The 27342-nt window shown below is 36.8% G+C and overlaps 1 protein-coding gene across 2 annotated transcripts; it reads right to left on the bottom strand.

The window, feature by feature from the left end:
• Positions 1-871: 871 nt before the first annotated feature.
• Positions 872-27257, bottom strand: PEX1 (peroxisomal biogenesis factor 1). 2 transcript variants are annotated; one of them, XM_042044289.1, is made up of 24 exons: positions 27081-27257; positions 25011-25154; positions 23046-23129; positions 22693-22807; positions 21834-22603; positions 19964-20083; positions 17703-17826; positions 17340-17449; positions 15938-16041; positions 14989-15121; positions 14212-14308; positions 12959-13129; positions 11520-11674; positions 10011-10200; positions 9568-9734; positions 8633-8767; positions 7971-8035; positions 7009-7151; positions 6828-6931; positions 5746-5922; positions 3960-4190; positions 2323-2520; positions 1835-1965; positions 872-1152 (listed from the first exon to the last, which is right to left on the bottom strand). In XM_042044289.1, the coding sequence occupies exons 1-24, from the start codon at positions 27195-27197 to the stop codon at positions 1068-1070; spliced, it is 3870 nt and encodes a 1289-aa protein (XP_041900223.1). In that variant the 5' UTR covers positions 27198-27257; the 3' UTR covers positions 872-1067. The 2 variants fall into 2 exon arrangements, with proteins under 2 accessions (XP_041900223.1, XP_041900224.1); XM_042044290.1 differs by having other exon boundaries at positions 11520-11572.
• Between the last annotated feature and the right edge of the window lie 85 nt (positions 27258-27342).

The raw sequence follows: 27342 nt of genomic DNA, 5'->3' as shown, positions 1-27342 counted from the left end.
CACAATGTTCTTTAAATAATTTTGACAAGGACAGAGCTAGAAGACCTCCTTCTTATAGAGGTGCTGGGTGTAGAAAAGAACCTTTGCCTGAAAAATTATTAAGCCAGTAGGCGAAAGAGTAAGTGCAAAGCTCCTATTGGTATCTTAGAAACTGCAGGAACTAATCAATGAAATTAACTGGGCTGAAGTTTCAAACAGAAGTATTTGAACTGAAGATAGTATTTCCTTGGGTTAGAGATGAAGACTATTTTGAAGTGAAAGCAAAATGCTGTCAAAGGGTTGAACAGACTCATGGGAAACATCTCTAGTTTTCTTTCCTGCCTCCTCCTTCTTTCCCCCTCCTTGGTTATCTGTGTCTCAGTTAAGGACCCCAACTCTTTAACAATCTCCATGGAAGACAATGGTTGTGCATAATTTTAGGATGCAACATTAGAAAGCTTCCAAGCATCCAAAATGTTTTTAACAGTCTCCAGGAAGAAAAGGTATGGATGAGAAGGTGCAGTTGTGAAATGCAACTTTGTATTCTTCTGATTAACAAACAGTGGCAGAAAACAAGATGCAATTATCTTGGTCTGGTTTTTCTTGCTATAGCTGGAAAAATGTATTCTGAAAGTATTAGTCGAGTTGCCTACCAATATACATATGAAGCACCACCCTGCTCTAAGCCCTCCAAAGGCCATTAGAGAATGACTTTATAGAATATTTTAAAAACATATCCCCCATTAATATTACAATCTATTTGAACAGATTCTATTTGTTGTGAGGGAGTCAACAGGCACAGGAAATCATTGTTAGATTTTGGTAACTAAATTGATAAAAACCAAAATTTTAAAGTTTATATGATAAACAACTGAACAGAACAAAACCAATGTTCTCTCAAAAAATTTAATATCAATCTAAAGGAAGATAATATTCTTCAAAATAAAATGTGACAATTTTACAGCGAGTTTAGAAGAAACTTATCTTCAACTGCTACATTAATAAATCCATATGAATATAAATAATCTGATTTAATCACATTTGTCATTTCCAGTTACAGTTTAGCAATTACAAGCAAGTGCAAGTTCCTAAGCTAGAGTCATTTTTTGTCCTGGTCTGAATGTTGCACCAATCTGTACTTTCCTCTTCTTGGGATTCTGAAAATTATCATACCTGGAAACAAAACAAAACAAAAAAAGACATTAGCAAATTCTTATGAAATGTGTTTTTTGTGTCTGCCTCTTCAGATGCATATTAATGTACCACAGAACTCCAGATGTTTAAGTATATGTTTATGGAAATGAAGAGTGCCTGTCTCCTCAAACCTGGGGACCTGGAGGAGTTTTTACCCCCAAACCTAACTCAAGAGCTCTCTGTCCTGCTTCCTTTTTTTTTTTTTTCCCAGCTTTTTGATCTCCAAGTCCAAGGAGACACATTCTCCTTTTCAGTATGTTTATACTTCTAAGGATTATTGCCTTTCCCAAACATACCAGCTACAAAGACCACTACAGAGGGTCAAACTCCAGCAATCTGAAAATACAAGGAGCTACTACTAAGTGGAAGCAGGAAGGACCTAGCTCTAAAACTTAAAGAGCCTCTTAACATAATACAAGGGGATTCTGGTCTGTTATTTCTAGGTCCTACATGAATAAGAAGACAATTCACTGGTAAAATCATTTCCCTTTCCCACTATGTAACTTAATATTTCTTAAAAAACTGCTGTCAGAAGCTATCAGCTATCTGCTGCCAGTCCCCACATTTATTTAAAACCATCGTGTTTCTGATGTATAAGGAATGTGATAAGACCAAATCTCCACTGAATTCAAAATTACAAAAAAAACCAACCCAAACTTACAGTTCAGTAAAATGCTTCCAGTCATCCTGACTAATGGATGGTCTCATACTCTGAAGAGCAGCCATCAGATGAGACTGGGTAATAGTTAAGGTGGTCTTGGGAAGCGCTGACTGGTTAAGGGTGCTGTCCTCCTTGAAAAGTGAGCCATGAACAGACAATGAAAAATTTTTACAGAAACGTAGTGCCATTGGTATCATTGGCTACAGAACCTCCTCTGTATGTCTGTACATTACATGTACAGACAGATTTATTAGAAATACAGTCACAACTTTCCCCCCTCCATGTTTATAAATAACAGAAATAGCTGTTTAATTATATGCATGCTAACATCTGACTTCTTTTCATCAAACTAAGTATCACTTATCTTTGTTATTTTTGTTACCTAATATTTAATATTATTGCAGAAATTATTAATTGAAATACCAAGAAGTGTGGGAAAACAACAGAGAATTGTTAAGACTAAATACTAATTTTAAAAAGTGCCATACTCCATTCTTGCTTCTGTAATTGGCCTTGATAGCATTGATTTCTGTCCTCAGGTGCTCTGCTTGCTGCTCCTGGTTCTCCAGGGAGCCTTCTTGAGAAGCTGCTCTAAGCATTGCAGGTTGGGAGGATGCAACATCTCTCTGAGTGACGCTGGTAAAGTCGTAAGTTATGGAGTTTGGACCGGACAAACACAAAGAGCTCTAAATTCATCACAAGAAGAAATATATTAACTCATTATGGATCTAAAAGAGCAACTCCATCATTGGGAATTAGCCAACAATTCAATATAAGCTTGCCTACACTGGCAAAAAGAGTTCTTTCTCTTTAAAATATATTTCATACGTATTTTTTTTAACAGAAAGATTTAGGTTAATATGCCAAGGTGTTTGGGCAAAAGCCAAATTTGAAATGAAGAATTTCATGTCTGGAAAATATGTAAGTATTTTTGCAATGGCCCATCTCAGAATGAATAAAGGTCTGCTAAGTCCATTGTTTTATTTACTTATGAAAATCCATGATTCTAAAATCTGGGCAAGTTTATGTAGTTAGATTTGGAATTTAAATATTCATCATGTCCAAATTCTCTGGGCACTTGATAAAATACACACCTTTCAAATTCAACAACTTTAAGAGATCAAAGTCTGTATAGAATCCTTGCTGAAAAATTTTCACAGTCAGAGGAAAACTAAGTCTTTAAAGTTACATTAATCAAACACTATCACCCATAATGCAAGATAAAATATACCAAAGCACATTAGCAGTGAGTAATTACTTCTCCAATGTCAAGGTAAGTTATTTTTGGCTTTAAGAATCAATGCAAGACAGTTTTGAAAACAGAGTCTAAGAATTTGGATTACTACTTGTAGTAACAGTTCTACATAGATTTTGAAAATGAATTTCCCACAGATTCACATGAACTGTGAAATCATCTGTTCACTGTAAGGAGCTCCGAGGCAGCATACCCTGTTCTGCTGACCTGTCAGCCAAGAAAGGTGAGCTGATCCCTGTGCAGGTGCTGGGCAGCCAACCTGTGCATCCCTACCTGCAAACTGGCCAGAGAACATGCTGCTTGCTGCGTACCATGATACTACTACATCAGGAATTCTGATTCTTAAAGACAGTGATGGAAATTAAGATTTCGTTTTCTTCTTTACACAATTCCATGGTCTGACTATTCTATTAATACACATTTTTTTGGAAACTAAAGAAGGTTCATTGATTCTTGAGAATGTAACTTAATTCTTGAAAGCTGGATGGTCATTCTTTAGTAATAAAACTAAGTTAAAGAAAAAACAACAAACAAACCAACCACCAAAATTCAAAAATTTTGGAAGGAAACAAGCTATTTGACCAGCGAGTAAAATCTAATATGAATGCAATTTGCTTAATTATAAGGTATTAAGCATTGGGATTTTGATTTTAAACTCCAGCAAGATTGCAGAGAAGTCCATATTGTATTTTCTCAGCTCGCGTCCTTCCATCCCCATCCTCACTGTGGACTACTAAGTATTACCTGAAGACAGTCTGCAGGTCAAAGCAGACATAATTGTATTTATAAACTTAACCAGGCAAATGGTATGGGTTTTTTTTGCTTCTCAACTATATTTAGAAAATTCAAGACATAAAGTGAGTAATTTACCAGTTCTGAAGGAGTTCCATTTCCCAGCTCTGACTCATAAGAGCTTCCGAAATAAAGACGATACATGTTGGACCTTGGATCTTCAGGAAGCAAGTCAGACATGTCTAAAGAAATAAGAGATTGCTCTAGCCCTGCTTCTCCATCTATTGCTGAATCATCTGAGCCACTGCTGTGGTTTAGAAAAACCATGGAAGAGAGACTGAAGTCACTATCAGAACTAGATCCAAAATCCTGTAACAAAGAACAGAGCATTACAAGAGTTAACTCGTGACAAACTACAATTGGAAATACACGAGAAGATTTAATACACAGTGCAAATGAGAATATCAATTTACATTTGACTCTAATAGTAATCTGTCTTTCTCTAGGAGTATGTTTCCAAATACTTTGCTAAGAAAATCCAATGCCTTTAAGAAGAACTTTCTGTCTTCATGCTAGAAAAGTAATTTCAGGAGGTAATTCTGAGGTTTTATTGTTTCCACTGTCTCACACTCTCAGTAACAGCAAGTGTTGAGAAACTTCATGTATGTCTTGTGTTGTAGAACTGTACAACTTCTGTTGCAACCTTACCCTCCAAGCAAATTAGTGTCTTGTGTAAAATGCTCTAGGAGACTGAAGTGAGTCTACTTTTATAGTGCCTAACTGCTGTACTCCCTTTTAGTCATAGCCAACACATTTTAAATGCTGATGTGGAAATCAAAATTGTTGCTTTAGACTGGTGTCTGCAAACCACTTTGATTGTACACCTCTATCAGTCAAAAATTTCAGAGCACACTCTACCAAGAATATGGATACTATTCGCAAATTATATACATGTACCATTGAAGTTCTATTATTTTCTTCCTGCATATCAATGGACTGCCTTGTGCTCTCTCTGGGGTGTGTGCACACCACTCTGCAGACCACTGCTTCAGACAACAACCTCCTCCTATGATGGATAATCATGAGGTAGCAACTACTTACTGATGCTACAGGTGAAGGGAATGTTAGGGAAGACATGCTGGAGATCCTTCTCAATACTAAGAGTTGCATCCTCAGAGCCCAATTCCTTGGTAACAGCTGGTGCAAAAAGAATTCAAAAGGATCTCCTTCATTTTGCACCCCTGTCCCAACCTTTCCCTTTGGCCACCAAGTAGCAGAAGCCATGCCTGCCCCTGTCCAGCTAGAACCAGAGGACAGGCATTAAAAATGTGAAGAGAGGTGGCTGAACAGAGGCTAAAAGAGGAAGGATCTGTCAGTCACGTGTGGGGCACAAACCTAGGGTGGGATCCTATACTTTGGAAGTTCAAGTACCAGCTGGTGCCTGGAAGATGAGCCAGAGCTGGCCATTTCAGGTATTGCCATCCTCTTGCCACTTCTCTCCTGACCTCAATCAAACTTAATCTGTTGGAATGAATCCCTAAAACCCACCAATTTCTCGTTTCCTCCATCATCCAAAATGTGCCATCTCGAAACTGATTCTGCTATCTGCTCCTAAGAAACTCTGTGTGGGATCCCTATCAATTTGTTAGTTGTTCATCACAACTGTGATAAGCACATTTGGGCTTAAATAAATACATTTTACAATAAACACCAATCATGAAATGAGAAAAACCTTGTGTTTAAGAAGTATTTAAACCAATTCATTACAATATTCTTGTATTTTTCTGCAAACATATTAAAATGTTAATCCTCTGTGTAAAAAAAAGTAATTTTGCTAAAAACCCCCATGGATACAATTAACTCTTTCAAACATATCAACATAAAAATAAAGAGGAGAGACTTCTTTTATATCAGTTTTATTTACCTGTGTTAAACCTAAATTTAAATTAGTATGGATTGCCTCTAATTGGGCATTGTATAATAAAGCTTTTAGGTCAGCCCCTGTGAACTGTTCTGTTTTTGCTGCCAAATCCTGGAAGTCCACATCATTGGCCAAGGACAGGGAATAACTGAGAGCTTTTAAGATTTCACAGCGTGAATTCTGGAAAAAAAAAAAAAAAAAAAGGTCAGTAAAGCAACCTGTTATCTTCCTTGTCCTGACTGCTAGATGGTGCTTTGGACCTGTCACCAGCCACTTCCTCTCTGAGGGAGGACGGATCTTTTTTCAAGAAGATACTGTCCTAGTACTAGAAAGATATTATCCTAACCAAATGTAGTATACAGAGAATAAATTCCTCTAATATATCTAGTCAATATCTGGGATTTTCATATATGAAATACATAAAAATATGAAAGTGAGTTCTGCTCCTCATATGTCATTTTGTAAAGAGAAGTATGATGAAAGTGCAAAACTTTTGTTTACCTGAATGATCTCACCCTCAGCCAGAAGTTTAAAATGGGGGCGGGGGAAGAGAGTATACCTATGCTCTTATGGCACAGGCTCATCGTATGTGTTTCAGAATGAAATGATGGGATATTTGTTAAATGTGTGAACTAATCTGAAAATGAACTGTGCTAATTTTTTCTCATTAAATGGGGAATCAAGGACACACATTGTACAGCCTCGAAAGACTGATTATGGTTTAAGCAAATGGCATATTCACTGGAATCATTGTTCAAAGAAAGATGGAGAACATTATACACACTACACTGCATCCAATTTCTTTCTGCAGATTAGTTTCCTGTTTTTCACATTTTTTTTTAATCAGCTAGACTCACAGAATATTACTTAATCCAGAAGACTGTGCTAAACAGCCTATTCTTTCCCCAGTTTTATGTGAACACATTGACATTAAAATCAGTGAATTTATCCTGTTGTATAATTGGAGCTGGGCAATCAAGTCCACTTTTTCCAGGTTTGAAGTGGCACTATGTATAAAGAAAAGGCAAATAAAATCCATTAGTTTGATTTTTTCCCTTGCCTCTTGTGTGAAATTGTTTCCTCACCTGATCAGGAGGTGGACAGTACAGGCATTTATCCAGTCGACCTGGCCTTAACAAAGCAGGGTCAATCAAATCCGGGCGACTGGTAGCAGCTAGCACATAAACCCCTTAGGAGAGTTCAGAAAAACGCCATTAACACCTGCTAAACTTCTGCATGAAAAGGAGCACACAGGTGAATTGGTACCTTGCAAGCCTTCCACACCATCTAACTGAGTCAACAGCTGGTTAACCACTCGGTCGGTGACTCCTGTGTTGTCGTGACCTCGGCGAGGAGCAATAGAATCAAACTCATCAAAGAAAACAATGCAAGGCTTAGCTGCCTGAGCCCTAAAATGGGAAAAAAAAAAAAAAAAGGAATACTTATTTTTCTGTTTAAGTTTCATTCACAGGTAGAATTGCTTAAAAGTATTGAAGGTAATTGCTTTTTGGCTTCAGAGAACAGTTGTATTTAATGACAGAACAGAAAATCTGTTTTTGTAGAATTTAAGAGCTTCTGAAGAACTGGATTGCAATACAGTCACTGTTCATTTTTATAACATACTTTTCACTCACTTTATCATTTCTAAGTGCTCAACTGTCATATTATTATACGTGAAAGTTCTAAAATCCAATCACGGCAGATGAGTTCTTGGCTTACAGATGTCTAACAAGAAGACTGCCTACACGATAACATGAGAAGCCAAGGCTGTGTAGGATGTGTTGGCATTAGTGAGCACTGAGGGCCAGTAAGAGCAGATTTGTAAAAAAGAACTACTGGCATTGAGGACCTCAGTACCAAGTTTAATATGACCCTATGTACTGAGTGTGCATTACTACTTGGAGTAACTGTCTTCTGGAATCATCTGAAAGGAATTCAGGACATGTTTTCCAAGACAGTTCTGTGATGTGAACCAATGCATTGTAGCTGGAGACAACTGGGAGTTCAGCTTCAAAAGCACATTCCTGATTGGAGCCAAAACGTGCAGTTCTTGAACAATGAAGGCCAGGATGAACCTACCAAGATACACACATCTGGATCAGCACAACTGATTATTTCAGATGCTTTTATGATCTGATGCCGTATCTCCCCTCAGATAACAAAATTATTTCTTTGTGGTTCAACCAATGAAATTAACTGATAACATCACAAATCTTTACAAAACAAACCTGTTGAAGATATCTCTAACTGCTTGTTCACTTGCTCCAATGTATTTGCTGAGCAGCTCTGGTCCCTAAAAATATATAATCAGAAAAATCCACTCACAACATGTTTCTTAGTTTTAATGTGTAACTTAACATCAGCATATATTTTGTTTACTAGACTGAATTTTCTTGCAACCAAGACAGTGGCATCTTTGAACAGAAGAGACAAGGGGTCTAGATAAACCAGAAGAATTTTTCAAGCATTCTAACTTATTTAAAAATAATGATTTCCATTTTTGTACCATAACAGAACATATGTTACAGAATCACAAGGCAAAGGTTTACACTGTAGTTTAAAAAGGTTTAAAATATATTGCTCAATTTCATTGTACAGTGGAATCAAAATTTAGGGTCTTTTTACAAAAAATGAGAAACTAAGAACACCTAATTAAATTTTATAATTCCGCCTGAGGAAAATAGGTATACAAAAAAAAAAAATCTCAGTAATAAAACTGTTAAATTCCAGAAATCAGATATACAGAGGGCTATCCAGAGACAAGCAAAATTTTAAATGTGAGTTTCTTACTTTAGTTTTTTTGCCCTCACAAGCACACAGTTTCAGGTATTATGTAAAGTTAGTTCATTCAGTTAATATAATGAATCAATTAATCTTAAACTCTTGCTACCTTGATGCTGATGAAATTCATTCCACTCTCTCTAGCAACCACTCCCGCCAACAGTGTTTTTCCTGTTCCAGGCGCTCCATACAGCAAAACTCCTGATCTCTGTCGTATGGGCAGGTTTGCAAATAATTCTGGATACTGGAAAAGAGGTTCAATGTGATACCTTCTAAAATTAGTAAGTATTCTGTAATGTACTGTAACATCACTGACTAGTGATGACTTTTGTCTAAACAGAATGCATCTAGTTTATTATATCCCCAATATTATCCCAACAGCTCATCTGGACTATTTTTAGTTTACCTGGGGCTGAACTAAGTTCCTAGGTTTACTAGGTACCTAAAATACAAACAAGTGGGATTTCCTACCAAGAGGAAACAGGACAGAATAGGGATGGACTAGAGCTTTATATTGTCCATACTGGTAGTTCTAAATTCCTATTTTAATCACTGAATGATAATGATCAAATATACTCCTCAGTCATTTCTCTGAAGAGTCAATGCTCAATGGCTTATCTCAGTGTTCAACTTTTAAGCAAGGCAGAAAGGCCAAAGTGAAGTAGAGAGAGGTTGATGGATTGGCATTCATCCAAAAGGAAATACTCCTCTAGCAAAAGCACTGCACAAAACAGCTGGAAATGTTGTCTTTACATAACCTAATTACAAACCCTGCAACCAAGTATGGCAATACTCCAATATTGTAGAGTAACACTTGATTTGTAGTAAAGCTCAGCTATTGCCTTTTGTATTTGGAAGAGAGAAGGGGAAGAATAAAGTGTTTTCTAGTAGCTGAAGACAGCTGAAGATTGGAAAGCTACAAAAGTAGCCCTAAATCATGCCTGTCATCTTTCTACCAAACACTGTGCCACACCTCAAAATATAATTCTTCCCTACTGACATTATGTACAAAATTCAAGTAACTAATTTAAAGGAACTTAGTACCTTTGCAGGTAACATGATGGTATCCCTCAGCACTTGCTTCACATCTTTTAAGCCACCAATCCTGTCCCAGCCAAGGTCTTTAGGTTTATGAAGGTTGACATTTCTCAGAGCTAATGGAGTAAAATCTTTTAGAGCTTTCTGAAAATCCACAGTTGACAGGTTCAAATCTGCTTAAAAAAAAAAAAATCCTGAACAAAACCCAAACGCAAAAACTGTCAGTAACAATTTCCTTACAATATGTAACAATTAAATAAATTTTAATAGAAAAATAGAAGATATAATCATAAAGTATCATAAAATATAAAAATATATTCTATTATATATAATAGAATATATATATGTATATAACAAAATATAAAAACTGGGGTTGTTTCTATATTATTCCACCAGTTCTGGATAACAGAAGCAAGACTATGAAATAAGAGATTTTTTTGTCAACATACCACCATTATCTGATGCATTCTGGTTAGAAGCACAGGTATGAATGGCACGATCAGTCAGCATAGTAAAATCTCTAGCAACAAAACCTTCTGTTTCCTTTGCAATACATTGCAGGTCAAGATCAGAAAAGTCCTTCGGATGAGAATTCAGTTTCTTCTTTATTATGGAATACAGCATTTCACATCTTTGCTTCTGAAAAACAGAATTGTGCAGCAAGTGCATATTGAGTTTACTATTTATATGGAGTTCAAGAATTCAAAAAGTAAATAAGTATGACTCAGGAAAATTTCCTTAAATATTTGTGTAATGCCAAACCCTTATATAACAAAACCATAGCAATATAAACAAATGCTAGTTCTTCAAGTGCACTTCAATAAATTCACCAGTTTTATAACTTTAAATATTCACCTCACCAGAGCTACTTTAAATTCAACAGCAATAATGAAACATCCCTCCCTCTCCAGATTCTACTGGTTTACACCCATTTTTTCTGTTTCGCAGGAAACAGAACACAATGCATTTTGTCAATATGAGCAGAGAATATGTTTGAGATGAAATATATCGTGCCAGATAAAAACACTTCAGATAATTTGGTATCTTTTGAGATCTTGACTTTTACAGTGATGTGTCATCCTTATTTGAGTATTAGTATTAAAAACAATAAAATCTTGGTTTTTTTAAAAAAATTAAATATTTATAAAAAATAATATCTAGAAGACTTTTAAAAAATAAAAAATAAAATCTAAAAGACTTGCAGGAAGTGGGAGAAAGTCAAACTGCATCTAACACAGTATCCCCTGCTCAGTGGCTTTTAATTGCTGGGCTGTGACCAAAGACATGCAGACAGGAACAACTCATGTTAAATAAAAATGAGTCCTTAGGGAATGAGGGTTTCAAAGTCTCTGCTTTCTCCTGCACAAAAGTTAATACTGTGCATTTTTATTTCTATCCATTTTTCTTTTCAAACTGGACTGTGTTCAAAAGTAGACTGATGGTATTACTATGGAAACAAACCTAAAACTGTCCCATAAATCTAACATTTAGTTTTATTAATGTTTTTAAAATACACGTTCTAGGGACATACTTATTTCACTGAGCTGGGAAAAAACACACTTGTGTTTAATTTCATTTCTCTAACTTGATGACTTACATGTTTTACAAAGCTGCTCCTTTAGCATCCCCTTAGAGGTAACAAGGAGACATGCATATCTCACCTGTGCTAGACAACCAGACTTGTTTTACATTGAACTGAAATGCCCTCTGAATACACCCTTCTCTTACTACTGAGGAGTGGGGCCAACTGGGAGCTTTCATTGGATTATTTTTTTTTTAAACTTTATAATGACAGATATAAGTTCTGAGGTATTTAAGTATCACGAAAGAACTTCTAAGATTTCCAGATTTTTTTCTCATCTTCAGGTGTAACCTATTATTTTTGCAGCTGTTCCACCATCATATTTGAGACTGCTGGCAAGGCAAACAACATTTTAACCATTTTTATTTGAATTTACCTGATCTGGAGATCGGATACATTTGAAGCACTGAAATACATGAGTTCCTTGTGCTGAAACCAGGGAAGGATGAAGGGAATGTTCAGACTGACTTGTGGCAATTAGTGCAATCAAACTCCCCATGGAAATAACTTCTTTCATCAGATCTTTTAAAACTAAACACAGAAGATGTTGCTGTATGAAGTGCAAAATAACAAAAATAACCCTAACCCTGGAGAGTAGCATTAGTGCACACAAAATGTAACAGCTTTGTAATACATTATTTTTATTCCCGTGTTTACAGTTGTTTTTTTTAACTAGGGGAAAAAAAAGGTATAGTGAGTCTCTCTAGGACAGCATATTCCATTAAGAAAATGCCATCAGAAGTGCTTTTTAAAAGCTGATTTTGTAACATCACTGATGACGTCTACTTTTGTGTGGTATTACTGCCTCCATGCAAACAACAAAGGAAAAGTTATAAAAACAGATCTTAAGCCTAGAAAATAAGCACTCTAGGAAAAAAGTAATACATAAAAGTAAAAAAAATTAAGGATTCAAGGTAGACCTTCAAGAAACAATCTTTAAAACTCTAAAGCTCTGTTGTATGCACTTCACCTTTAAATAAAAGTATTAAGAAAACCAAACAATTCTGCATGTAAGTTAAGAGCACATTTTTAAGGAAGAAATTATAGTAAGATTTTCTGAACTTCAGAAGTATTTCAGTAAAAATTATGCTAACTCCCTCAAACTGAGCTAAGAAATGGAAGGTGTTTTTTGCTATGGCTTTATTAATCTTGATCATTTAGATTAAGTTTTAATTTGCAATTTAGCATTGTGTAGACTTCCAGGAATAAAAGGGAACATTATACAGGAAGTCAAACTACAACTGATCATCTTATTTTTAACATTTGTGGATTGTTACATTGTAAAACAAAACAGAAATTCTATAATGTATAACAAGTAGGATGATAAAGAAGTTGGTACTCATCTAAAAGAAGTTGGTTCTAACCATCAGTAAGTATCAAACTGATGTATCAATGTAATTATAAATGATAATAATTACAGAAAACAAAAAATCAATTTATCAGTAATTATCAGTTAAAGATTCATCTGCAGTTTGTAATCAATTGCAACATATTTGAGTGTATGAACAATATAAAAAAGGAACGGAGAAGTCTCAAGCACTGGCAGCGGTACTGACAACAGCACCACCACAGCAGCACCAGTGGTGAAAGTGCATTGGCAACGACTGCTCCAAGATCCAGAGTGGATTATTTTGAACCAGCCAGGGGTCCACAAATGCCTACCTCCCATAATTTCTGAGTCTCTGCCTGAATATCACATGGTCCAGAGGCAATAATGATACAGACAGAATTGTTCAGGTAGGACAGTACAACTCAGGTGCAAGAAATTCTAAGTTGCATTATATTTCTATTCAGACACAGGTAGCACAGTATTACCATAAGCAAGTCTATTGCTTTGAATAGTTTCAGGGCTGTTCTCATGCTCTGGTGTAGAAGGTACTCCAACAATGTGATCAAGATCATCCATCAAAAGAATGGATGGTTGTCTCCATGCTGCCTCTAAAAAAGCTTCTTCCACATTTTTCCTTATGTTTACTAATCTTTTTCCTAAAACAAAATAGTATTAGAATGACACAAAATATCAGGAAAAAAATCAGACTGACTACATCTTGCTCACAATATTTTGTCTATCTTACTTTTACGTCTATAAATCCAGATACCAAGATTAAACCAAAGTCAACAATTACTAAAAAAAAGAGTCCACTTCTTCAATTAAAAAAGTACTAGAAGGTTCCACAAGTTCTAAAATGAGATCAATCATCTTTCACTAACCACTATAGAAGTCTACAAGTCTAATTGCCAGACAGTTAAAACCAGAGAAGAATCAGCAGCACTCTAATACAGCTACTAAAGAATCCAGCAATCAGAAGAATTTTCCAGAGCAAAGGACCTAGCTCATTAATCTTTCCCCTTTTCTCTGGTGCAAGGAACTCCAGCTTAAGTAGTGAATTAAGCAAAAACAATATAGCAGGGCCATATAAGGGCTCTGTAAGAAAACAGTTGAGTGTTTTCTGCCCTTGTGACAGCAAGACTATTTAGAAAAGCCAGTGAAATGCAAAAGCAGAAAAAAGCCCATTTTGTGCTCTTCCATCTTTGCGCAAAATACTTATTTTAAACTCCCAAAAGGAGTCATCTCATCATCTATAATCGCCAGTGTTAGATGACTATTGCCAAATACACTAGGTTGGTAAATATGCCATCCTAAACTAGGTTTCATTTGGTTGTTCGATCTGTCTTTGGTGCCTGTGTTAGCCTTTCACTGAGTACAGGTATCCTCTAACACCTACAGTTTGTTAACATAGCATTTGTTTCAGCTAGCATAGCAAAAAAACCACACAGTTCAATTTTTGCAACTTCTTCCTATTCTGTAACAATTAGAAATGAGCACAGCAAGCACGGTTTGAATTTAGTGGTGGTATGTGGGACAAAAACTGACAGAAGTGTGAAATAAACTTACAGCAGCTGTATTTCCATCAGACTGTTGAAGATACTAATTGTGGGGCATCAAACATCCTTGCAAAAACAGCAAAAATACTAGAAAAATTATTCAGACCAAATGTACTAACTTCATAACTGTGCCTCTTTATTGTACAGCAAGCATTCGAGATTAAAAAAAACTATTATCATACCTCTTAAAGCTTTACAATCAATTACTTCTACATGAGCATCCAGTCTAGTGAAAGCTTCTTTGCAGATGGCCTTTGCTAATGTTGACTTTCCACTTCCCTACAAAAATAAATGTGAGCTAAAGTAAATTGACAGAGCCAATTCCTTGTGTTTCTATGTTTTTGTCACAATATGCACCAGCCAACAAGCTGGGGAAGCTGTACACACACTGGGTTTATTCCTCAGTAAATGTATATATGTATTTTGCCTCTGTATCACTTGGTAGGGACCAAAGCCCTGGAGTGAAACAAAGATAAATTCAGAGTAGATACATCCAGTACGGTGTTCTGATTCCACTGAGTTCAGTGTTAAGACATCTGCTACGTTCAGTGACATATGGTATTAAATGGATCACTGTAAGAGGCAACAGGAAAATAACAGTATCAATTCCACTGCCATTTTATGTTAGAACACAAGAGGAAATATATGCTTATTTTCATTCAAATACTTCAAAGGCAACAGGTGATTATCATAATATAAAGACAAAGTAGATTAATCCCCTACTGAAATTGCATTGGTAGCAATCTTTAAAATGCACATATATATATATATATGTGTGTGTGTGTGTGTGTGTATGTGTGAGCGATGATGTTTTACTGAATTACCTCTGTTCAGTTTTTTTTCAGCTTGTTCTTTATTCTTTGGAACGTGCAGAGTATCAAAGAAAACTAACACAAACCGTTTTGTAACTATGGAAAACAAGGTGCAAGGGTTTGCAAGGCGAAAGCAGAAGTGTGTACCTTTCCTCCTGTGAGAAGCACCCCTCCACTTCGTAGTCCCACAGCAATAGCAGCCAGCTTTTGAGATAAAGGACGCCCCAGAAGGCTGTGGCTTACGTGTTCAAATAAAGATGCTCCTAATTTGTCCACTCCTCTGTTGGGTAAAGGAAACGTTAAATGGCCTTGGGCAGCATCAGAGCGCGCTATGTAGGCAGCAGAAGCTTGCACTACAAGAAATTAGAATGCTGACAGACTGTATTCTCAGTTGCCTTTCCAGCACTGACAGCACATATCACAACACTCCAAGCCTCTCCTGTCTCCTCTGCCCCATCCCTTCATGTTTGCTAAACAGTACCACTGTTTTCCCTTGTACTAATGACCACAGGACTCTGCATTTCTCTCCTCAGCTGATGATTGGGATAAAACTTTTAGGAACTACAGTTCTTTGAGATCCTTACTATTAAATGTAGTTGAACAAATAAACAGGTTGAAGTTACTGGGAGATAAGGATTGGCAGACTGCGACTTACCAAAAATTTTGTTTCATTTGAATACCCCAGCTAAAACCACCCCACTATACTTTGTTGCTGCGTAGAAGTCTGTTCATACCACTTAGAACAAGAACTGCTGAACTATCAGTATTTCTTCTAAAGTTCAGTTCTGAATTTCCATGCTAAGGCAGTCTCAGTTCTGAGACTTCCCATCCTACTGACAGACATGCAGAAATTTTCAGTATGTGAGTACCTTTAGACACATGAGGTTTTCTATTCACAGCAGTTAAGACTGTTCAAGGACAAAATTAACCATCTGCAAAAACTAGGATGAAGTCTGAACCTGACACAAGCCAAAAGATGCAGAGTTTTGCTTAGATCTGGCATAGTTTCCAAAATGTCTGCATTTCCACCAATGTTATTTTTTTCTAATTCTCCTTCCCATTCCCTCCCATGTTTTTGTCTATGAAAATGTCTCACCCTAAATCGCTTAGTTTGTGATATGGAAAGTTCTTGTCTCTATCAGGCATAGCTGGCTGGTTGTCATCATCATCAGCTTTTCTACTTAGAGGATGTAAAAGAACCTACAACAAAAGAGAGTTAGGACTTTAGATGAAATATAACTGCAGAAGAAGGGCATGAAGTGACTAGACATTTCTGGAATTGTGCAAAGAAAATGCTGCATGTATGCTTTGCTGATGCTTACTGTGCTTGAAAGAAAGGTGCACTGGAGAAATGGAAGACATATAACTACTTCCAAAATACAATCTAGTGTTGACAGCAATTTAATAATGTAAGATTAGATTTTGAGCCAAGTGCTGTTTATAACAGACTGTGCAGCCCACTATCTCTTTCCCTACCTGCAACTTGTTCCTTCTCCTGTGCCATCCCCTGTTCTGCTGGAGAGCTCATGAGGCAGAATAGTGAAACAGATCAGGTGTCTGACTAGGTGAAAAGTAACTTGACAAAACACCTGGCATGAATTTTTCCATTTTATTCACTAGTATGGAAAGCTGGGCAGGCAAACAGGGGTTACAGAGGTTCACAGATAAGAACAAGCTAGTAGGAGATGTTGACACTGCTATTAAGAAATGCATTTTGCTCTTTAATCTTAGTACCAGTCATTTGAACAATTTCTAGAAGCCTTCTTGTACCTACTTCCAGTAAAAGAAAGCTCATTTTATTATTTTTTAACAGAAATTCTAAATCTTCAATCTAGTTCTATTCTAAACAGCCAAAAGACACCTTAATTCTCCACTAAAATGTCACTGTATGTTTAAAAATGAAAAAAAAAAACCATTATCCCACCTATAACCATAACCCCGAAGTAATGGGCAGTGGTTCAACCAAAATTACTAATGGAAGCAGTAATTCTAGTATTAAATAGAAATATTTATTCTCCTGAGAAATAAAATACGGAAGAAACAGAAGGCACAGAAACTGTATCAGAGAAAAGGCAGGGTGAGTGTGGTAGGTTTGAATGGGGAATACGTCTCATCTTTGCCAGAACAAGCTACTGTTCCTGCCAGAAACACTGAGCAGTGGTGTAGTTCCCAAGGGAAAGAACTAAGACGGTACATATACAAGTAAGTATAAGGATGTTCAGACTTGTACAGTACCGACTCTCCTCTCTTCTAACTGATTTTTCTGAGAATTTGATGTGGAAACTCTATGAAACTCAGTAACAAGCATGGCACACCTGGAATCTCAGCAGGCCCTCGAGCTACAAAGTAACATAAAGGATGCAGATATAATTTAATGAATAGACTAACATTATTTACTTGAAAAGAGAAACTGAAATACATTACATACAAAATACAATATATTTTAAACAAGTATAACAATTTAAATTACTTGATACCTGATATTATGTGATATTTACTTGTATATTTGTCTTTTGCAGCAACCTGGGACTTAGTATAAAAATATTCTCAGACTTATTTTCTTCAATGTGCACGGGATGCGCTGCATTAAGGACAAACTCCTCCATTCCTGTAAAACACAATGAACAACTACTAAAACTCCAAATAAATTCAGTTTTCATTCCTCACAAGACAAAACAGATTAGAATATTACTACAATATAATCCAAAATGAAAGAATAAAAAGGGTTAATCATTATTAAAGAACACAAGCTTATACTTTCCATGAAAAGAGGTATCAGTTATATTAAAAGGCGTGCACAGGAATTGAATGGTATACTGGCTAAGTAAATCCCATAGTAAACAGGACAGTATTATCCTTGCCTTCTTTAACAGACAGGTGTATACAGTCTGTGCTTGTCATTAGCCATGGGTGATCATCATCAGTGGAATCCTGCAGCCAAGAACTGAATGCACATTTAACATCATCTTCATGTATATCTTTAGGCTAAATAGGAAAAAGGAAAGAGGTAAATAAAACAAACCCGGGTATTAATAAGTAAAAATGTTTTCTTCCTATGCATGGGGCATTTATTTCTCTTATGGCAACACAGAGATGGAAGAAGATGTAAGACTTTTATTCATTTAGAAAACAGCATTTTGCCAACAACCACCATTTCTATCAGCTGCTCTAGGGAAAGCATCTGTGCAGCCCCTGCTACAACCACAGCTGAGCATTAGCCCACCTCTAAAGACTTTTCCTCAAAACACTGACATGAGGGCAAGGAAAAGCTTTTATTTTTGTTTTACTTTTCTGTCTTGCCAGATCCAAGGGCACTGCTCAGACCTGACCCTGGGTTTGAAGATACGCATCAATATTAACCTGAGACTTATTTCAGGTGCTCACTACACCCCTCTCTTCCCTGTATACCCTTTTCCTATAAAACGAACCCTGGGCTCATCCAGTTCAGGGGCATCACCAACAAACTTCAACAGGCAGGCAGAGACCAAGGAACTTACCCCAGAACAACTAGGTAAATGGAATAGGAAAAGAAATTGAGTCTACATCCCAGATCTCTTGGCTAAGTTCCTAATGTAGAATTCCTAAATGGGAATTCTACATAATTCCCATGTAGAAAAGGGGGAAGCAACAAAGATCCTGGAAGCAGTGTTCAGAAAGAACAATGAAAGTTACTGTAACAATTCTTTCTGCATTTTTCTGGTTTTTTTCCAAGAACTAAAGAAACCTTTAACTGAATTAGAAAGAAAAAGGAGAAATCTGTATTGAAAATGCACAAAAGCACACATAACTACATTTTTACAATTTTAGCAGATTACTTCCAGAATATCAAAGAATTTTCTGAGTTAGAAGGGACCCACAAGGATCATCAATTCCAACTAATAATCCTTTTATCTCCAATATTAAAAAAATATGCAGTTCTTCTGTAGGTAAGAAACCAAGTTAGAATATTGGGGATGAAGAACAAACCCACCTAAGCCTTGCTATGATGGCAAGTGCTGTATTTAAAGCTTTGAGGAGGAGTTAACACAGGAAATAATCAGTGCCACAGTATGAAGAAAGTGTCCCACAAGTTACGATGAAATACAGAATTCCAGAGATATATCTGATGGACTGTGAGAACTGGCACTAAGTATATTCTTACTGTCACAGATGCACACTCAGAATATGTCTCACTTATAGGAAAACAAAGGGATTCAATAATGTAACTTAAAAATTTAAATATTTAGCATAAGGAAAAGAAAAAAGGAAGCAATAAACTAAACAGCACATACAAACTACGGTAATTTCACTACAATTGTCTGGGCATTGCAGTGTTGGAAAAATTTAAACATGTCTTCTCCCAGGAGACTTAAACTGGATATTCACTCCTTAACTCTATGACTCTTTTTCTGTTTGGTGTTTGTTTTTATAGGCTTATAGACATACACTTAATATTTGCTAGATTTGAACCCATATTAATGCACAACAAATGAAGGTCTGATGCAAAATTATTATCGATTATTGTTGCTATTTTGACAGTGATTCTTTATAATTGAGACCTAATTTAACAAAAATTGTATATTTTCCCTACCAATGTCATTTTATTATGAAATACATCAGAAATTCTCCAAATCTGAGAATAATGAAAAACCCTATCATTTTAAATGCGCTACAATTTAAAGGTGCTATATCCTTTAACAGCTTCAGGAAAATGAGTCAAAATTCAGAAGTTAAATTTTTTCCATCCTCTGTGACATCTACCAGTCCTTTTAAATAGAAAATTATTACAATTAGCATTGTAACTATTTGGAATTATCTACCAAGAGTGACCCAAAATTTAATGACTTGATGTTTACAGTACATTGATCAAAATACAAATACTAGATAAGCTCTGTTTAAGTAGATCATAGCAACTTATTAACTTAAATTAACATAGTAAAAAGAAAAAACAAGAAATTATACACAAAAAAAGAATTCCTTAGTAATTATTTCCATAGTCAACAATAGACAACTTCCAGATCTTCACCTAACAAATTAAAACAAACAAACATAATGCCCCCCACCCCCCACTGCAATTTGACCAGAGCAACATTATCAGTTTCCCAATACATGAACAAGTACATGACCAATAATATAAACTCACTAAGTTCTGTTTGGGCTGCAGTGTAAGAGATATAGGAATTTTAGGAATAGATTCAACTGACTTAATTCGGACTGTTGAATGTATTTCGATACGTAGTTTTTTTCTCAGACCATCTGGAATCTGAAATATTTAAAATAAAAGCAAAAAAAAAGAAATATTAAAAAGTAAACTAGTTATAACATTGCATATATAATACCACATCAATTTCTTCATCACTAATGGAACCTCAAGAGAATTACGAAGGAACTTATAACATTGACAGCGATATCCAAGTCTTACTCTTACATGCACACTTCTAGTTACCTTTTATCCTATTTGTGAAAGTGCTCACTACAGCTGACCTCCTAACTTCTTTAAATAAAATCCAAAAGCTAAAAAAATAAGTAGTAGGAGGAATTCTTAGAACACTGCAAGAATGCTCTTAGTATAGGAGAAAAACAACAATTTCATTTGCTGATTAAAATTAATTTTACATAGGCAGGTAAATATACACAGACCATTACAGAGACCAGAACTAAGCACACCTGCAGCAGAGAGAGAGAAAATCCAGTCTCCCTAAATCACACTAGTCAGTTTGCCCCTTAAAGGAAACTCCTTTCCAATTAACCTGTGTTAGTTTAAACCAATTTGAAAATATCTCATAAATACTTATTAACTGTGAGAAACTTTATGATTGCTGGTGTGGGGCAAGAGAACAAAGAATGCTAAGTAATAAGAGAACAAAGACCACTCGGTTAAGAACAAGGATTATTCAGTCGAGGCAGGAGAGATGTAACAAAGTTTCTAAAATGTAGCAGGTAGCAGAAGCACAGCAGTTTGCAGAAAAAAATTGTTACACAAGCACTTGTTTTAGGGAAAAAAAGCTGATGTGAGTATTAGGAATGTGATCACTTATATTATTGGTTAGCAGACACGTGAACAGCTATGCTACTGGCTATCCAGGCTCGTGTTATTCTAACCTGATAGGGAAAATATTATAAAAGCTATATACACTTTTAAGAAATGTTTCCGGTTATACCACGACTGAGGACCATAAAGAATTCATGCATCACATGCTGGCATTCAGAAAATTGTTATACCTGTCAGAAGATTTCATGGCAAAGACCACTGCAAGCTCTTGCTCTCATTCTTAACAGCAATAAATGAATGGTGAGAAATGTATTATGTCAAAATAGTCAAATGGTGATTTGGAGCACATTTTTTTTTGGTTTTGTTGATCCCACATGTGCTTCCAGGAAAGAAAGAACATAATCAGGCAGTAGTTCTATCAGAACAAGCTGAAGTGTAAGTATCTCCTCACCTGGACTTGTGCCACCTTGCAAAATGGCATATAAAATCTAGAACAATTTAAATTATACAAGATGGTTATTTGATATAAAACTTTAAGATGTACTTTAAAGAGTGTATAAAAGGACTCACAAACATCATGTAGCACTAGGATATGTGATCCCATTACTTTAGAGTTTGATGACCCCTAGGGTGCAAGGCACATTTCAAAGAGTTAACTGATGAAGAGTCTTATTATGCAGTATGGAATCTATGCAAATAGATACCTTCACTTTCTCATTAATACAATGGCTACCCACAGATTGTGAAGAAAGCATATATTCCTTCCAGAAACGCTGAAGCATTTTCCTCATTTGGTGTAAAAATGCTAAGTGTGCAGAAACCCAGCGCACACTGTACATCTTGGAGAATGATGGTAAGTAATGTAGTCCAGAATGAGTGCAAAGCAAACAGTATTTGATTCTAGTAAACTCGAGAGATTAACACACTACAGCCCAAACCCACGTTAAGTAGCCAGTTCACAACTATCCAATAGAAAATATTATAAAATAAAAAGCCCAAAATATAGTGTGCTCAAACTGACCCAAACTCTTCCAGCATGCAAGGCTTCCCCATTGTAGCCATACTCTATGACACTCTTTAGGTCTTCAAATCCATTCCAAACGATTTGAACAACAGACCCCTCACTGGATGCTCGACTGCTATTAGAATTAGAAGGATTTTTGTCTTGTGTACCAGTCAAATGATTTTGCTTTTCAAGTGGCAGATTTTGCTTTGCTTCTTGATGACGCTGTCTTGGGGAAAGCAGCTCATTGATTTTCCCGTAAGATACTACAGGATTTGGATCCAAATCAATATATTCTAAATTCCATGGAAAAACATGAATAGCATTGCATTTCAGAAATTCATGAGTGGTGGATACATTCTGTACACTGGGAGGCTGGGACTGACATACTCTAAAAATGGAATCCATGCGAATTAAGTTCAGCAGCTTGTCTTTGAAGGTGCTCATTTCATCGTTATCACACAAAGTCTTTTGTTTCTGCTCAGATGTATTAGAGAAAATGTTTCCAATGAAATTCCATATATTAGGGAGAACACTTGAGCCAAACGTCATGTTTGCATCAGCCTCACTCTGATCAAGGACTCCAGGCTTTAAGTAAGGTTGTTTGGCAAAAGGATCCTTTAATGTTTCCTCTTGCTCCATGTTATTTTTCACAAAATTTTTGAGCAAGATGTCACTTTCTGAGGAAGGTGTGCTGGTGGTATTCTCAGGTCCGTGTGTTTTGGGACATATCAGAAGCTCCGTGCGTGGCTCTAATCTCCCATATGGGGCTGCTGGCACAAGTGTACCTAAGTATGAACAAAAGATGCCAATGAATGCATCCACTCCTGCAAAACAGCTTACTGGAGGTGCCCTGAGAGCCTCCAGTGCTGCTTACCGATCCTGATGTAAACATGGGTGTGCTGCTCAACCCAGACAGGAAAGATGGCTCTTGGAAACACCACTCGAATCTGGTCAAGAAGATGCCTTTCAAGAGAGGAAGCATGCAGTTCCTGGGGAAATGTGATACCATTATAAATTAAATACCACATACATTTTTAACATTCGTTTGAAGAAAAAAAACTATGTCTTTTTCTAATACACCATTTGAAATATAAAAAACAACTAAACACCACATTTAGTATTTTCTTAAGAGGCTGAAAAGAACGGGGCATTGTGCAAAAAACTGCTTGAGTCAGAATCTCTGTCATCTGTAAGAAAAGAGCATAACAATGGAAGAGGTTTTATTACCAGAATTTCCCAATCATCTGCGGTGAGTGGTTCCACTTCTACTTGCTGACAGGACGACACATGGGAACAGGGCTCAAGAAATACCTGGCAAAAGTAACACCAAAATATTTAACTCCTTATTTTTAAGTATATAAAAGCTCCACCTTTATTTCAATGAGAAAATTGACATCTCCTTTATTATATGTTTTTGCTACTTGGAACACACACCATCTTAATGACGCTAGGTAATTCATAAGCAGATGAATGCTCAATGGATGGGAAATGGATCCTATTAGGCTTGGGGACGTCAATCAACAGTGAGTATGAAAAGCATCAGGAGCTGTATCAGGTGATAAAAAGCAATCCATTTTTAATATACCTTGATCACATAACCATCTTTCCATTTTTTAATCTTTATTTTTAAATCCCCAGGATTTTAGACAGTTGAAAAATTCACTGACTTGTGCACAAATTTAGACAAGGCAAAACCAGCTAAAAAATAAGGAAAAAGTACAATAGAAAAAGCAAGCCCAGCTCCTTAATGAATAGTTTCATAGGAAGCAGCTCTACCTCCACAGAACAGTTTTAATGTCGTGTGTATCAGGAGGAATGGTAAAAGCTATTGTGGCTTAGGTCTTTCAGAATGCATTAAATACATACTTCAAAAGTCAGTTTTTGCCAAAGGTTACATTAAAAAAAAAAAATCAATTTTCAAACAACATACTGCAATTAATTTTTACAGAAGTGTCATTAATTTTTTCCTGAGATAAAACTAGTTACCTGTCCTCCGAGAGAATTACGCTAGGTCACCTTTTACAAAAGCGACAATCAGTTTTGAATTTCTCTATGTCCTTAGTTTGAAGTAATAATTGAGACGAGTATCTTTTCCTCAGCACAGTAAATAGAAGATCATACTATTATGAAACACAGCAAACATGTAACTCCTGAATCCAAAACAATGGTGAAACAACCTAATTATTCATGCATTTATTCAATTGTACAGATATTATTCTCAGGCAACAGCTGGGTGAGGTTTTCTTGGGTTTCCTTTGTCAATTGTTTTCCTGTTGAAGGCTATTAATTTCTGGAACTAAAAAGGGTAGATGCCTGGCTGCTCAACTACTAAACTGGAAACTGCTGCAAACAGACACATAATTTCTAGAGAAAATATGTTAAAAGAGTAAACAAGGTAAGATATACTGCTCTGAGTCACATTCTTTGATGTATTCTATTATGTTGAACAAAATTTTGCATATAAGAGAATAGGCATATATGAATATACTACATGGTAACACTGTGTAAAGCAATAATTTTCTCTTCTTGTTTGTTTAAATCTCTACCTAGTAACAGAAAAAAAATGCTTCAATTTTGAGATTTTGGTGGTCTCATTTCAGAAAACTCTGTCTGCCTCTTGGGCATCTCTTAACTTCTGCCCAGTGAAAGAATTGTTTACGAGAAGTTGAACAGTGCGCTCGAGTGTAAGAGGTGAATATACAAGAAGTGTGTGGGTGTATATACATAAGAGGTGAATATAAATAAAGAGGACACATGGGGAAATACGGTGAAGGGGTGAAAAAAGGGATGAAAATTTAAACCCCAAGTAAATGAAACAAGAATATGCAGAAGGTCAACAGTTACTTTAAAACAACAGGAACTCCAAGCAAAATATTCCCATTCCCAGTTTTTCAATTTCTTAAAAGTGTATTTTCTTAAAGTTAATGTCACTGAAGATAGTTGTTCCAGCCCTGCAAAGACCTACCCACAAGCCTCTCCTACCACTGTTTAGGCAATTGTTAATGATTTAATGAGAAAATCTTTTCATGTTCGAGACATTTCATGACAGTTAACTTTTCTCATGAGCAGATGTAAATGAAGAAACTGTCTAAATACACACAACAAGGTCATAGCTAACTCATGAAGTATTACCTTTTCACTTATCTTCCAATATACTTTGTTTAAATAGAAAACAAAGATAGCATTTCAAACCTGTTCTCCATCTCTGATGCCAAGTTTCTCTGCCAAATGTCTATTAATCTCTGCAATATTTTCACCCGGGTGACCTTGATGCCTTGTTTCTATCCAGCTCAAAAATATCGGCTGATGACCACAGGAAACTTTCACAGCTTGACCCTATGAGTTTCAAATAAAGAAAATAAATTAATATAAAACAAGTTAAATAAGATGACTATTAGACGACCTAAACTGTATTTGCTTAGACAGATCAAAGGAATAAAGATATTATCTGGATTTTACACCTTGCTTGCACAACTGTCAACACAGGAGTGCATGTCAGTTTCAATTCTCAAACAGCTTTTTATTTTTATGGACTATTTTTAAGTAAGAAAATTAATTGCTTTTCCTTTCTTCTGTATTACGGGGTATCAAAAAATATTTTACAGAAATGTATAACTGCACATTTGTATTTCCCAAATGAGGAAAAGAAATAAACATATACTTTGATTTCACAAAAATTATAACATTTACATGGTCTCAAAAAGTGCTTCCATGACATATTTAAAATAAGTCAAAAATCACATTAACTCAGACCAAAAAAATTTTATCAATCTGTTTCAGAACTTCTCACGTATTTTGATTTCAAACAGAAGAATTTCAATATATTCAGTCAGTTTCCATAAAGAGACTGTATCTTACATTATATCATTCAACTGGTAATTTCTGTAGTTTTCAAAAATTACTGGTTTTATGAAAATCAAGTGACCAAGACAATGCACACTGTGGATATACCACAGATTTAGTTGTTAACATGGTGATGTTCTGTTCTTTCTCAACAGTACTCTAATAATTTCAAGTATCATTTGACCTTTTCTTGGTAAACTCTGAGAACATTTTCAGAGAATATCTACAGTGGTTCTAAGATCCTTTTATCAAATGTAATATTTAATTCCCTGTATTCCCACAGATAAAGCATCACTCTGAGTGTCTAATCTTCACACAACATTGAGTTCTGTACAACATTTTGTCATTCACTTATCTAGTATCTTCTCCAATTAGATTCAGCTTTTGATTCCCTTTTTAATATTTTTATTCACGAGATGTATTTAATACACTATTTCTATAAAGTTTTCAGAGATCCTATCTTTTCATTTTGCAGCTCAGGTTAAGCAAAAGCAGGAGTCCACCATAACAAACGATGTACAGAACGGCACTACAGAATGACTTCAAAGCAACTGCACTCCCTTCTCCTCTCTCTCTCGCCAGCAGATCTGTAAAACACTCAGAAACTGCAGCTGAAATGAAGCTCACATTTAATCCTGCATTTCTTCCAATTCCACCAACCTCCTTCTACTACCCCAAAGATGAAAGAGCAGGTTTTCACACGCCTACATTGTTTTCCTGTTGTGAAATGTCCTCTTTGGCCTTGGGAAATCAGAAGGTTACCCACGCCGACGGAGGCCTGCCGGGCCAGAGAGGCTGTGCCACGACTCCTGAGCTTTGCTCGCATCTTTCTCGGCTCCTTCCTGCCATTTTCCACTCTTAGTTCTGTGCTCACGGCACAAGAGGCACACGGTGTCTCTTCCCCCGTTTCCACGTATGAAATGTTATTTATAATGCAAGGTGCACTCCCCGCATCCTCAGCGGGACTTTGTATGAAGATAGTCCCTTTCTACAGTGTCACATTTTATTTATGTACACCAAGAATGAGGATTCTGCGTGGTCTCCTACCTGAGTTACATATTTACACATTAATCGCTTAATGCTGGCGAGTTACTGTGAAAACTGGTGTGAAATAGGGAGTGCTGAGAGAGACATAGATGCCCACAGTGCCAGACCACGTCGGGGAAGAAAAATTCCAATCTTTCCCGCTTTTTATTAGGAATGGGTGACGACACTGGGCCACGCAGGAGGCGAGGGAAGGAGGGGTTCTCCGATGTCTCCCTGTGAGGGGTCCCGGCTGCAGTGAGGGCTGACTCGTGAGGGAGGAGAGAAAGGCTCTGTATCGCCAGGGCAACGCGATGCGGGGGTGCGCTCACGTAATCCTCCCTGCCTGCCTGAGGCGTCCCTCCGCCCGGGCCCCGAGCGGCGCCGCCGCGGTACCTGCTGCAGGCGGAGGAGCGAGGCCAGCGCGGGCGGCAGGTGCAGGAAGCAGTCGCGGGTTCCGCTCAGGACGACGGTGGCGGCGGCGGCTCCGCCGGGATCGCCACAGCCCCACATAGCCACGGCCGCCGGACTCCGCGCGCCCGCTCCGCCCGGACACAGACCTACCCACCCGCGGCGGGCGCGGGGGGTAATTCTGCCTGCCACCCCCCGGACAGTGGTACAGCCCACTGCCGGCCAATGCGGGCGCGGCATTTCCCCG

Source organism: Corvus kubaryi, unplaced genomic scaffold, assembly GCF_017639235.1.
Source record: "Corvus kubaryi isolate FWS band 111438036 unplaced genomic scaffold, C.kubaryi_AGA036_p1.0 37398, whole genome shotgun sequence".
NCBI lineage: Eukaryota > Metazoa > Chordata > Aves > Passeriformes > Corvidae > Corvus > Corvus kubaryi.
This window is presented reverse-complemented; position numbering and strand designations above follow the sequence as displayed.